We start from the raw sequence: 12119 nt of genomic DNA, 5'->3' as shown, positions 1-12119 counted from the left end.
ACCTTAGCTCTTGAACTCATAGGTTACATGTGAGCCAGTCCATGTGATTTCTGAGGAAGGGGAGATCAGATTTTTCAAAGCATCTGGACACAGCCCGGCCTGTCATTTACCCGCAGCAAATAAACAGATCTAAAGTTTTTGGTTTTTTAGTTTGAGTTTGGATGGATTTATATATCCATCATAACCTAGGAAGGTTCCCCTCTTTCTTGGAGGCAGCCTGTGTCCTGATTTTTCACCATATATTAGTTGCATCTATTCTTGAATTTCACATAAATGGAATCATACAGTATATGCACTTTCTGTCTGGCTGCTTTATCACAGCACATTATTTTAAAGTTTTTTTTTTTTTTTTAAGATTTTATTTATTTGTCAGAGAGAGAGCGCGAGCGAAAGTGAGCACAGGCAGACAGAGTGGAAGGCAGAGTCAGAGGGAGAAGCAGGCTCCCTGCGGAGCAAGGAGCCGGATGTGGGACTCGATCCCAGGACGCTGGGATCATGACCTGAGCCGAAGGCAGCTGCTTAACCAACTGAGCCACCCAGGCGTCCCACATTATTTTAGAGATTCATCCGTGTTGTTGCTGTGTGAATCAGTGGTTTATTCCGTCTTAAGTGCCGAGTAATATCCCATGATAGAGAGGTACCATAGTTGGTGGATCTGAATATCTGGGCGGTTTCTGGGTTTTCTGCCTTGCACCTTGAGGGAACACTCTGACCCTCACCTCGCTCACCACTACCACCTGCACCACCACTGGGCAAGGCGGGAAAATTCATGCACCCTGGCTGTGCCCTCCTTTCCCCGAAGGAAGGCATAACTTCTGAGTGGTTAAGAATAGAAGGTTGAAAGTCACACAGACCTCTGTTCTATACCTGGTTGTCAACTTGCCAGCTTTGTGGGTTTGGCCAGGTGATTAAACCTCTATGTTTCTTCAGCTGTAAAATGGGCTCATGGTAGTAGTACTCGCCTCCTGGCATTGTTGGGTGACCTGAGAGGGTATATGAAAGGGACACAGCACACTGTCTGGCACATAGAAGGTACTCAAGAAATAATAGCTAAGAAAGCAGAATCTCTGCCCATTAGCATGTGAGGCTAAGCACATGTCTCAATTCCAGGCTTATGCAAACCAACCTATGAATAGCTACCCAGCCTGCAAGTTGGGGCCTTACTTGGGCATTTTAACCATGTTCCCCCACACTCTTTTCCATAGAAGGTTTCACATTTCACCTTCAGGAGATGTAAGTTTCTAAAGCCTCCTTGATCTCCTGTCACTCTTTTTTGAAGGTCTCTATTCAGAGCAGGGAAATGATCATACCTCATTCACTTGCTTTCTCATGTAGCCCATGTGTTCGAGTAACCACCAAGAAATCCTATCCACCCTGTAATCTGGGTTAGGGTTTTTTGAAAATTTACAAACTGGAAGCCGCCTTTGATGACTTAATCTGAATAAATCTGTGAGGAGTATGGACTCTTCCCCCGCACATTTGTTCACTTAGCAAACTTTTATTGAGTCCCCTTCAATGCCCCAAGCCCCTTGGAGGAAAGGAAGAAAACCCCCTGGAACACTAGTGTCTATGGTAGATGTGTTCCTCGGTCTCCTAATCTTCAAGTAGTGCTGGAGATGTGCGGGCTGACAGGAAGTACCTGTGTTACAGGACCAGGTGTACAAGTAAGATTCGAAGGAATTCCATTTCTGAGTGATAGGATTCTAGGTGAATTTCATTTCTTTATACCTCTATGAGTTACTTTACCAAAAAATGTGTGAGGAGCTTATGGTGCTTTTACAATCAGAAAGGGCAATGAAGTTATTTTTCTTTCTGAAGGTTATATGAGATAATGGGGAAATTTCTGGCATGTGATCAAAGCTTAATCCTTCCTTCCCAGGGGAAAGAGTAAATTGCCATTGGGTACATCTGGGTAAAGGGATTATGGGTGGTCCCCACCACTGCCACCACTACCACCAAAGTTACTAACAACTCATGATCAGAAAAAAGAGTTATAATAAAAATAAGGAAGGTAAGCTTTTATGATTTTTTTAATGGCTTGAGTTCAGGCAACAGATACCCTACTATTGGTAGAAGCAGCAGTGAGGCAACATGACAACCACAGAAATCCCACCCTAAATGGGATCTCCCTCTCCTAGTTCCTAGAACTGGGCTTTCTAATGGCAGTGTCTAAGGTACCAAGTGGATAAATACAAGTCAGCCAATGTTTGTGCAATCCAGAGCCCTCTGATCTCCTTTTCCTCACAAGGAACAAGGAGTTGACATAGTTCCTTTAGAGACTGTCAGCTGTGAAACTCCAGAATAGAAAACCCCAGAATAGAGACCCCTTACCCCGTCCTCACCTCTCACAGACCCCACTAGATAAAGACTGAAAACCAACAAGCTCAAGTGTCATCTGAGTTTGTCAAATTGAATAAAAATACACCTCATTACATGTGAATTTCAGAAAAGGATTTTTTTTAGTACAAGTATGTCTCAAACAATATTTGGGACATACTTATAAAAGCATTTGTTGTTTTTCTGGAATTCGAATGTCACTGGGCATCCCGGATTTTATCTGGCACCCCTCATCTGGGAAATATCCCCCCCTGGCTTGGGGAACTGGGGGTACCTTTATTTGCCCTGGAATTTGAGCTAAAGTTAAGTCTCAGAAAGAAAAAGTTCATAGGCCTCATGTATTTCTTTCAGTTGATGGAATTATGTTCCTAGCCCAGCCTCCTCGTGCAAGGGGTTCCAGCTACAGATCCCGGTGTCTGGTGTGCCGTCTCTTGTGAGCTGCTCATTTTCTCCTCAAGACACGGGGATTTAGCCCCTTTAGATAAAGAATTTATGACTCACAAAAGGGAAGTGACCTGCTTAGAACCACCAAGCTTGTGAGTGGCAGAGCCAGGATTAGAACCCAGATGCATTCGTCTGTCATTAATTCCGTGGTTCTTGACTGTGGCTGCACCCACAGCAATTCAATCGGTGCTTCAGGGCGTGGCCCCCAGGCATTTAGATCTCTTAAGGCTCTTCAGGAGATCCCAGGATATAGCCAGGCTTGTGACCACAACAGTCCCCTTTGCACTGGTGCCTGTCTCTCCTCCTTGCTGGGTGCTGAGCTGAGTTTTTCAGACATGTCAGCTCAAAGCATGGGGTCATCCCTGGACCACAAAAGCCCCTTCTCTTGTTTGACTTTACTGCTTCATCCCCAACCCCTACTCTAAATTCGCACTCACTCTTTCCCCTGCCCAAATAGGCACTACTCTTATGTTTAGTGTTTTTATAAAAACATGTAGTTTTACATGCACAGATAGATGAGACTGTGCAAAGATTCTTATTCCATTATTCTTTTTCCACTTGCCTCATTTTTAGATCTGTCTGTGCTGCTGTAGACCTGCTGGTTTCTTATTCCCTATGGGCTTCTGCACCGATGGGACTAGGACGCCACCAGTCCCCCCATCCCCTCAAGCGAACTACATTGCAGTGCATGCTCTCCCACAAGGCTGTACTGTGGCTTCTGGGGTTTACCATTGTCTGGGGCACAGACCAGGATGGCCATGCTGGCCCCTGGAGTGGTCCATCTTGAGAAAATGATTTCTCTAGATGCTCCTCTGGGCCAAAGAGAAGGGGCTGAGCCCAGGCAAATGACTTTCTGTTGAATTTAGTAGTTCCTGGACCCAGGAGAGGCAGGTATGGTCAGGTTTCCCCCTCCTGTCCCTGGCTCCTCTAGAAGCTCTTTCTTGGAGCTCTGGAGTTCAGGCCCCATGTCCTGAGGCACCTCTGTCCCTCTTCCAGACAATTCAGTAGTGGTCACTGTCATATAGCCCCTTTGTCCTTCCTCTGCCCAGTGGTGGTCAGACCAAATAAGCAACACCAATCCAAGGCCATGGCATTGCAGGTTGTGTTGTCAGAAATCTTTGGTTTTAAGTGGCATAAAACAGTTCAATCTTAGTCAAGCAAGGAAAAAAAAAATGTCTCATGTGACAGAAAATTCAGGAAAATGATCCTGTAAAGCTGGCTTGATGCAGGCATTCAATGAATAGCACCTGAAATATTGGCCTCCCTTTATTGTTTGCCCTGTCATCCTTATTAGCATCATCCTCAGCTCGGCTCCCTTTTGGGGTGGGGGGGAAGGCCACCAGCAGCTCCATTCCCATGTCCGTCATCCCACCAGATTAGCAAATCTAGCAGGGCAGCTGCTTTCCTACAAGGTCTAGCTCAAGTTCAAGGTTTAGCGTCATTGCTTTCCATTGTCAGGCGGGTGGCATAGTGACTGGCCAAGTTAAGGCCTCCTCCTCCTCAGGGTAATTAGTGGAGTCGGGAGGTAGGTGTGGGGCAGTTCTCTCAAAAGCTGGGTGCTGGGCCTGAAGAAGGGGGGTTGGATGCCATACACCCAGAAACAGTAGCTCTATATAGGCCTTGTAGGGGAGCCATTTACCCTTTTAGAAAGCGTTTAGTCCCTTCGTTAAATTAGTTACCTACTATGCACCAGGCACTATGCCGGGAACTACCTGTATGCTGTTTTCCAGTCCTCACTAGAACACTGTGAGGCAGGAAGTAGCATCGTCCCCTTTTGCAGACCCTGCATGGATGGATAATTTGGCCAAGGTTACCTATCAGTTGGTGGTGTTAGAGTTGATGTTTGTTATTTATTAGTGTTATAAACAAAGTGTTTGGCCAAGACGTGAACTTATGGATCCAGATACAAAGCCTACAGGTCAACTGTACCACCCCATGCTTCAAGTGAGGAAACAGACCTAGAGAGAGGCAGGGACTTGCTCAAGGTCACCCAGGTGATAAGTGGTCATGTTAGGGGAGAGGGTTGGGCCCAGGACCCTGGGCGGGGGGTGCCTCAGCATAGGAGCTGTGAGCACCCCACAGCACACAGGGAGGAATGGCTGCAGGTGGCTTCATCCAGAGCCTCAGTGGGGAGCAGCACAGGGGAACTGGATTTTGCAGTAAATGTATTCTCTCTAAATGGTCCAGGCCAGCACCCAACTCCCTGTCTTGATAATAAGGCATGTGCCTGGCAGGGTTGCCTGAAGGATTTTGGTTTCCCAGGGTCCTGAAGGCCTATTCTGTGCGAGGCACAGTGCCAAGTACATTGTTATTCCACAGATCTGCCATTAGCCTTTCCCACGGACCTATGAGACAGGGATGAAGGTCCTCACATTGCAGAAAGAAACTAAGGTCACATCCAGGACCGGACAGGGTCTAGTGGAGGTCTGTCTCCCCTGGTCCAGTCTTCTTCTGTCAGAAAGGTGTGTGTTCAGTGGCCCACAGACCTGGCATCTGTATCTTTCCTTCTTAAGCCCTAATACCCCTGCCCTGCTGCAAGCCCTCCTATGGCCATGGCTGAAGGAGCTCTGCTCCTGTTCCCTCCTGCCTCTTTGGAGACATTGCTCCTATCATTTGTCCCTTTTTCCACCTTCACTTTCTCCCTCTCCACAAAATTGTTCCCATGAAGCACATAAAAGAGGTCTGGTTTTCATTAAAAAAAAAAAAAAAAAAAAAAAAAAAATCCCCTTGCAGCACCTAGGTGGCTCATTTGGTCAAGCTTCCAACTTTTGGTCTCGGCTCAGGTCATGATCTCAGGGTCAGGTGACTGAGCCCCACATTGGGCCCTGTGCTCAGCGTGGAGTCTGCTTGAGATTCTCCCTCCCTCCATCCCTTTGGCTCGTGCTTTTTCTAAAATAAGTAAATCTTTTTTTTTTTTTTTTTTTTTTAATGCCCTTGGCAATCTTCTCCATCAACTACTTTCTCATTTCCCGGCTCTTCTTCAGAGCAAAATTTTTTCAAAAATATCTTTGCTATGCTCTCCACCTCCCTCTTTGGCTCATCCCAATCCTCTTTATCTTATCCCAGTAATATGTATTTTTTTTAATTTTAAAAGTTTAATGTGAAATGTAAAAGAAAATACAAAAAGAAAGAAGTCCACTTTCTTTAATGTACAAAGAAGTATGAGTAGAAACAATAATAAATTATATATCACATTTGTTTATACCACATGTATAGACATATATTTATATATATGGCCATATATAATATGGTTCTCCACATTAACTCTACTATTCTAACAGTAGGAAGTAGGTAGCAATTTAGGGAGTGGGAAAGAACCCTGAAAAGACTTTTTTACCATGTTCATTCTACACTGTGTATGGCTTGTGTGTTCATTTCACCACTGCACAGAATTCAGCTGTATATAAAATTGAACTTGTTCAGAAGTTGAAGGAGATAAGAAATGATGGTCCAGAGCCTGGTGTATTGTCATACAATTCAAACAATGGTATAGCTACCAGCTTGTAATTTTTAGGGACTATAAAAAAGACTTCCTCTTGAAGTTGAACCAAAACAACTTTTGTTCCTTAGGCTTTGTAATATGTACAGGAAAAAATGGATACTGAAGAGGTGCAAAATTTGGTCTCTACCAGTTAATGCAATTAGCAATGACCCAGTCTGGCTGGACTTGATCTTGATGACCAATATCTGTCAGCATTTTAGTCCTTCATTTTCATCTTCTCCTGGGTTAGGTTCTCCAGCAGGTACTTTGGAGAAAGTTGTTCCCAGCTGTAGCAGTGACACGTGGGGTAGCGGGTGTTCATGTACCTCCTCACAAGGATTTTATCCAATTTCTGCCTCATGCACTGAAATCTGGCTGCTCCCAAGCTGTCCTCATGGTCTCACCAGACTTCAGCCTGCAAGCTCTCCCTTCAGCCCCATGCTGTCAGATCCAGAGCTCAGGCTTGTCCTCTTAGCTGGCCTCTCACTTTTGGCACACGTGATCTCTCCCTGCCTCTCCGACCTGCTCATGCCTCCTTGCTTCACAAGCTTCTGGTTTTCCTCCTGAATCCCTGGCTTTTCCTCCTTGGCTTCTTTTCTGGTTCCTTCCCTGCCTGTCTCCATATGCTGAGAACTCCAGGGTTCTATTGTCAACTTTCTAATCTATCAATATGCATGTAGAAAAGTGTACAAAACATATGTGAAGTTTAATAAGCCATCATAAAGTAAGACCATATCTTCATCTACCCTTTCTCCAGATGAAGATCCAAGCCTGTCACCAGGCTTTGAAACCCATCTTTAGGATGTTGGCTCCCAAGTCCATATTCTCAGCCCTGATGCCTCTTTACCTACTCATCTCCTCCTGCCATCCAACAAGCATTCCACACTGAACACATTCAGGCAGCCATCCCCACTGTCACTGAAGGGCACCACCCACTTAGTTGACTGGTCCAAAACCTCAAGAGTCATTCCTAATTCCTCTTTTCCTCTCCTTACATCCATTCTGCTAGCATGTCCTGAAACACCTTTGGAGACAATGAGTGACTGATGAACGGTCTTTTCTGTCTCTAATACATTCCTGGCTTCCTTCATCTTCACACAAATATGGTTTTTCCTGAGACAAATTCAGCTCTGCTTCCATCTAGTCCCAGATATATTTGACCTGAGTGAGCTAGGGAAAGGAAATAATCCAACTTTCTCCCAGATCCAGAGCCAGGCTCTGTATATGGGCCAGGGAGAGTTGGAGGTTGTGGATCCAATCCTAGCCACCTCAGTCTCCCTGAGCCTGGCCTTGGGCTGCTACTTATTTATTTATTTAAAGATTCTATTTATTTATTTGACAGAGATGACAAGTAGGCAGAGAGGCAGGCAGAGAGAGAGAGAGAGAGGAGAAAACAGGCTCCCTGCTGAGCAGAAAGCCCGATGCGGGACTCAATCCCAGGACCCTGGAATCATGACCTGAGCCAAAGGCAGAGGCTTCAACCCACTGAGCCACCCAGGCACCCCTGAACTGCTATTTAGTAGATGTTTGGGGCGGGAACAGAACTGCCAGACTCATTCTCTCAGGGATCATATTAAACTTGTGAGGACAAGAGCGACTTGGCCCAAGGCTGAGTCCACGTGCTGGCAGCTCTAAGAGTGGAACAAAGACAGGTGAACTTTGGAGGCAGTACTGCTAGTGGTCAGGGGATCTGGTTTTGGGAGTCATACAGCCTGAGATGGAATCCCATTTCTGTCACCCCTGGCCGTGCAACCTTAAATAACTCATTCCACCTCTCAGAGCCTCGGTGTTCTCCCGTTGTGAAAAGTACCCACTTTACAGAACTACATGAGATAAGGGTGAGGATTGATGGGGATAATGCAAAGAATTTCATCTGGTAAGCAGGGTCTCAAAAAAATGCCTGTATGTACTTTCATCAGGTCTAGAGAGTTTAAAGGCAAATCACAGGTTAGAAGTTAGGAAGTCTTGATAAGCTCCCTTGGGGGTCTTTTGGTATTGTGGGATTTCTGATTCTCCACAGAGAATCTTTTGAGAGCTGGATTCTGAAGTGTACTGGCTTGGGCTTGTCTCACTCAGGGACAATGTCTGATGGGGACAAAGTTCCTTGCACAGAGATAAGTTATGAGGCCCAACCTTTTCTGAGGGGCTGCTGTGTGCCAGGTATTAGGCTAAATGCTGTCACATATGTTGTTAGACCAGTCTCATAGACTAACCTTTCACCTCAGAAATGCTGTTTCTTCAGTTTATCCCTTCTGCCTGGAATGGTTATATCCCATATCCCACTTCCCAAGCACCCCTCTACTCCCTTGGCCTTCAGGTCTTCACTCCATCTTCACTGTCACAGAGACCCGTTCTGGCCTCACTTTTGACCAAGTCCCCCTTTCACACACTCTCAGAGAACTCCAGTTGTCACTCCCTGGTTGCATGATGTGGAGTGACTCTCCTTGCCTTTCAGAGTCTGAGTTCCCACACTGAAGCATGCTCATTCTGCAGAGCCATGCAGGACAGCGGCTCTTAGTAGCACTCATCAGTTATGTGGTTTTATGTCAGTGCTTCATTAAAGTCTGTCTCACCCACTGGAAGGGGAGCTCCATGCACACAGAAGCCATGCCTGCTTGTTTAACTCTCTTTACCCAGCACCCAGCACAGTGTTTGGCACATGGCAAGTGCTCTATACATTTTGTTCAAAAAGCGCTGAGGGAATAATGATAATAACTAACGTGTTTTGAGCACTTACTTTGTCCCATCTTCTGGGCTACACTATTCATAACAACATCTAATGTCATCTCTATAACCACATGAGGGAGTGGGACCAGGATTATCCCATTTGAAGCTGAGGAAGCCAAGGCTCTGAGAGATTAAGTGACTTACCTAAAGTCACATAGCCAGGAAGGGCAGAACCCAGGACCTGAACCATCTCCACAAACCATTCTCTTAATGAGAATACCACACTGAAGGATGGACTCCTGTGTAGAGCTGCTGGGGCAAGGAGGAGCTGCACTGGGGTGGGGAACAGCAGCAGACACTGGCAAGGGCAGAGGCCCAGGGCAAGCCGAGGATAATGCCTTGAGGCTTGCCTAGCAGGATGGATGGGACAGAAAGGCCTGGGAAAGTGCACCAGAAGCTTCCACCAGAAGTGGATGCTACGTGAGAAATATCCACTTATCAAAAATGTCTTTAAAAGAAAAAAAAAACTAAAACACATGAGAAAAAAAAAAACTAAAACACATGAGTCTTTTATATGTGCCTTTTTTTTCTGATTACAAAACCAATACATGTTCACTAGAGAAAAGTGAGAAAATCTAAAACTGTAAAAGAAGTCAACTTACATCCAGAGATAACCATCCTCAGATTGTTATGTATCTCCTCCCTGTATTTTTCCTATGCATCCTATACATACACCATTGGAATCCAATGATATATTCAGTTTTGTGTCTTCTTTTGTTCACTTAATGTTATATTAGTGTTTTCTCACATTGTTGACTACTGATTTTAAAAGATTTTTAGGGGCACCTGGGTGGCTCAGTGGGTTAAAGCCTCTGCCTTCAGCTCAGGTCATGATCTCAGGGTCCTGGGATCGAGTCCTGCATCCGGGCTCTCTGCTCAGCAGGGAGTCGGCTTCCCCCTCTCTCTGCCTGCCTCTCTGCCTACCTGTAATCTCCATCTGTCAAATAAACAAATAAAATCTTTTAAAAAAGATTTTTTAAAATATTGGGGTTTTCTCATAAGACTTATAATATATATATTTATTATAGAAATACTGAATAATACACCAGTAGGCCAAACAGTTCTGTGAGCCAGGGTCAGAACAGGGATGGCCAGTTTATAAAATCTGCCCTGTAGATTTCTGCAGGTGGAGTAGGGAGTAACATACCAGACTCGCAGGGGCTAGGGCATGCTTTTTGAAAAAGCATATTCATTATTATGACAATTTTATATTTGGAAAACTAAAAAGAGGAAGAAATAGTTTTTTTCCCATGATATAAATTACAGAATGACAAATCTTAGCTAGAGGGGTCTAGTTAGAGAAGTTTGAAAAATACTTTTTCTTGCTTTACTTATTATGGTTAATGAGGATATTTTTATCACTAAAAAAAACTTCATAATACTTCAGTGACTGTTTCTTTCTTTCCCTGATTTGTTACTCAGAGTGGCAGTCTTCCTCAAACCTCATTCATTCATTCATTCATTCATCCATCCATCCATCCAATAAAGAATGGAGGTCTTTGCCCATCACACTCCTAAGCCCTGAGAAGGTGATAGTGAAAAGACAGGCAAGGACAACCGGCAAGTAATCTACCAAAGTATGAAGACCTGTATTACCTAAATGAAACACTATTTTGTTTTTTTTTTACTTAACTATATCATATGTAGTATCAAGAACATGTTCCATACCACTAAAAATTATTCAAAAATATTTTCATGATGGTGACTTAAAACTCTTAATTTTCTGTCCTATAAAATAAGGCTGTCTCGCAGAAAGCTAACATATCCAATGTCTGTGCAGCACCCAGGCACAGGGCTGTGTGCTGCGTTCTTTCAGTGTCAGCACAGTGCTAAAGAGCTGGGGTTCTTGTGGCTTTGCCAGTAGCTGTGTGACCTTGGTCACATTCTTTAACCCCTCTGTGCCTCACCTTCTTTCTTTGCTAAATGGCTGGTAATAACAGAACACACCTCACAGGTTGTGTAAGGACTCTGATAACACACCAAGGGAGCTTAACATAGCACCTGTCACTTAAGGCCACAAATATAAAGCAAAAAGTCTTCCTTCATGGAGCTTGTGTTTTAGCTGGGGAGGCCAACAATAAAGGGTCTTCAAATCTTCCAAAGTATAAGAAAACCTCTGGAGTGGGGGAGGAAAGGAGGGGGGAGGGGCAGGGAGAAGAAAGGAAGGAGGAAGGGAGGGAGGGTCGAAGGAAGGAAAACAGAAAAGGCCTCACCTGCCCAACCCAAAGAGAAGTCACCAGGATTGTGCTTACTCAGAGTCTGGGCACCTGTGGTTCTTGAATCAGCACACACATAAACTGAAGGCAGGGGCTATGGGGCGGGGATGAGGGGCAGTTGGGGGCACCGAGGCCAGCAGCCCGCACCCTCACCACCCTCCTTCTGCCCCGGAGCAGAGAGCGCCTTCGCCGACACGCTGACGCCCGCACGCCTCAGCCAGGCCCGCTTCAGCGCCTGCCTGCCGCCCAGCAGCCACGACGCCGCCAACTTCGACAATAACGAGCTCGAGAACAACCAGGTGGTGGCCAAGCTGGGCCACCTGGCCCTGGGCCGCGCCCTGGGCCCGCTGCCCGCCGACGCCTCGGCCGCCGCCATCCCGTGCGGACCCCGCGAGCGCCCTCGGCCCGCATCGTCGCCGGCGCTGCTCGAGGCTGACCTGCGCTTCCACGCCACGCGCGGACCCGACGTGAGTCTGTCCGCCGACCGCAAAGTAGCCTGCGCACCGCGGCCCGATGGCGGCCGCACGCTCGTCTTCTCTGAACGCCCGCTGCGACCCGGTGAAAGCCTCTTCGTGGAGGTGGGCCGCCCAGGGCTAGCGGCGCCCGGCGCTCTGGCCTTCGGCATCACGTCCTGTGACCCGGGTGGGCTCCGGCCCGCGGAGCTGCCAGCCGACCCCGACGCGCTGCTCGACCGCAAGGAGTACTGGGTAGTGGCGCGTGCTGGGCCGGTGCCAAGCGGCGGCGACGCGCTCAGCTTCACGCTGCGGCCGGGAGGCGACGTGCTCCTGGGCGTCAATGGGCGCCCGCGCGGCCGCCTGCTGTGCGTCGACACCACGCAAGCGCTCTGGGCCTTCTTCGCCGTTCGTGGCGGCGTCGCGGGTCAGCTGCGCCTCCTCGGTGAGTTCCCCGACCGA

At 46.7% G+C, this 12119-nt stretch overlaps 1 protein-coding gene across 2 annotated transcripts in view; it reads left to right on the top strand.

Annotated features, from left to right (window-relative positions):
* Window positions 1-12119, top strand: part of NEURL1B (neuralized E3 ubiquitin protein ligase 1B) — a 38799-nt gene that overhangs the window by 19148 nt on the left and 7532 nt on the right. For both annotated transcript variants that reach the window (XM_082723220.1, XM_082723219.1), the window contains exon 3: window positions 11383-12102. In XM_082723220.1, the coding sequence (XP_082579346.1) occupies window positions 11383-12102 (720 nt within the window). The remainder of the gene's footprint in view (window positions 1-11382; window positions 12103-12119) is intronic.

This window comes from Mustela nivalis (genome assembly GCF_964662115.1).
Source record: "Mustela nivalis genome assembly, chromosome: 3".
NCBI lineage: Eukaryota > Metazoa > Chordata > Mammalia > Carnivora > Mustelidae > Mustela > Mustela nivalis.
This window is presented reverse-complemented; position numbering and strand designations above follow the sequence as displayed.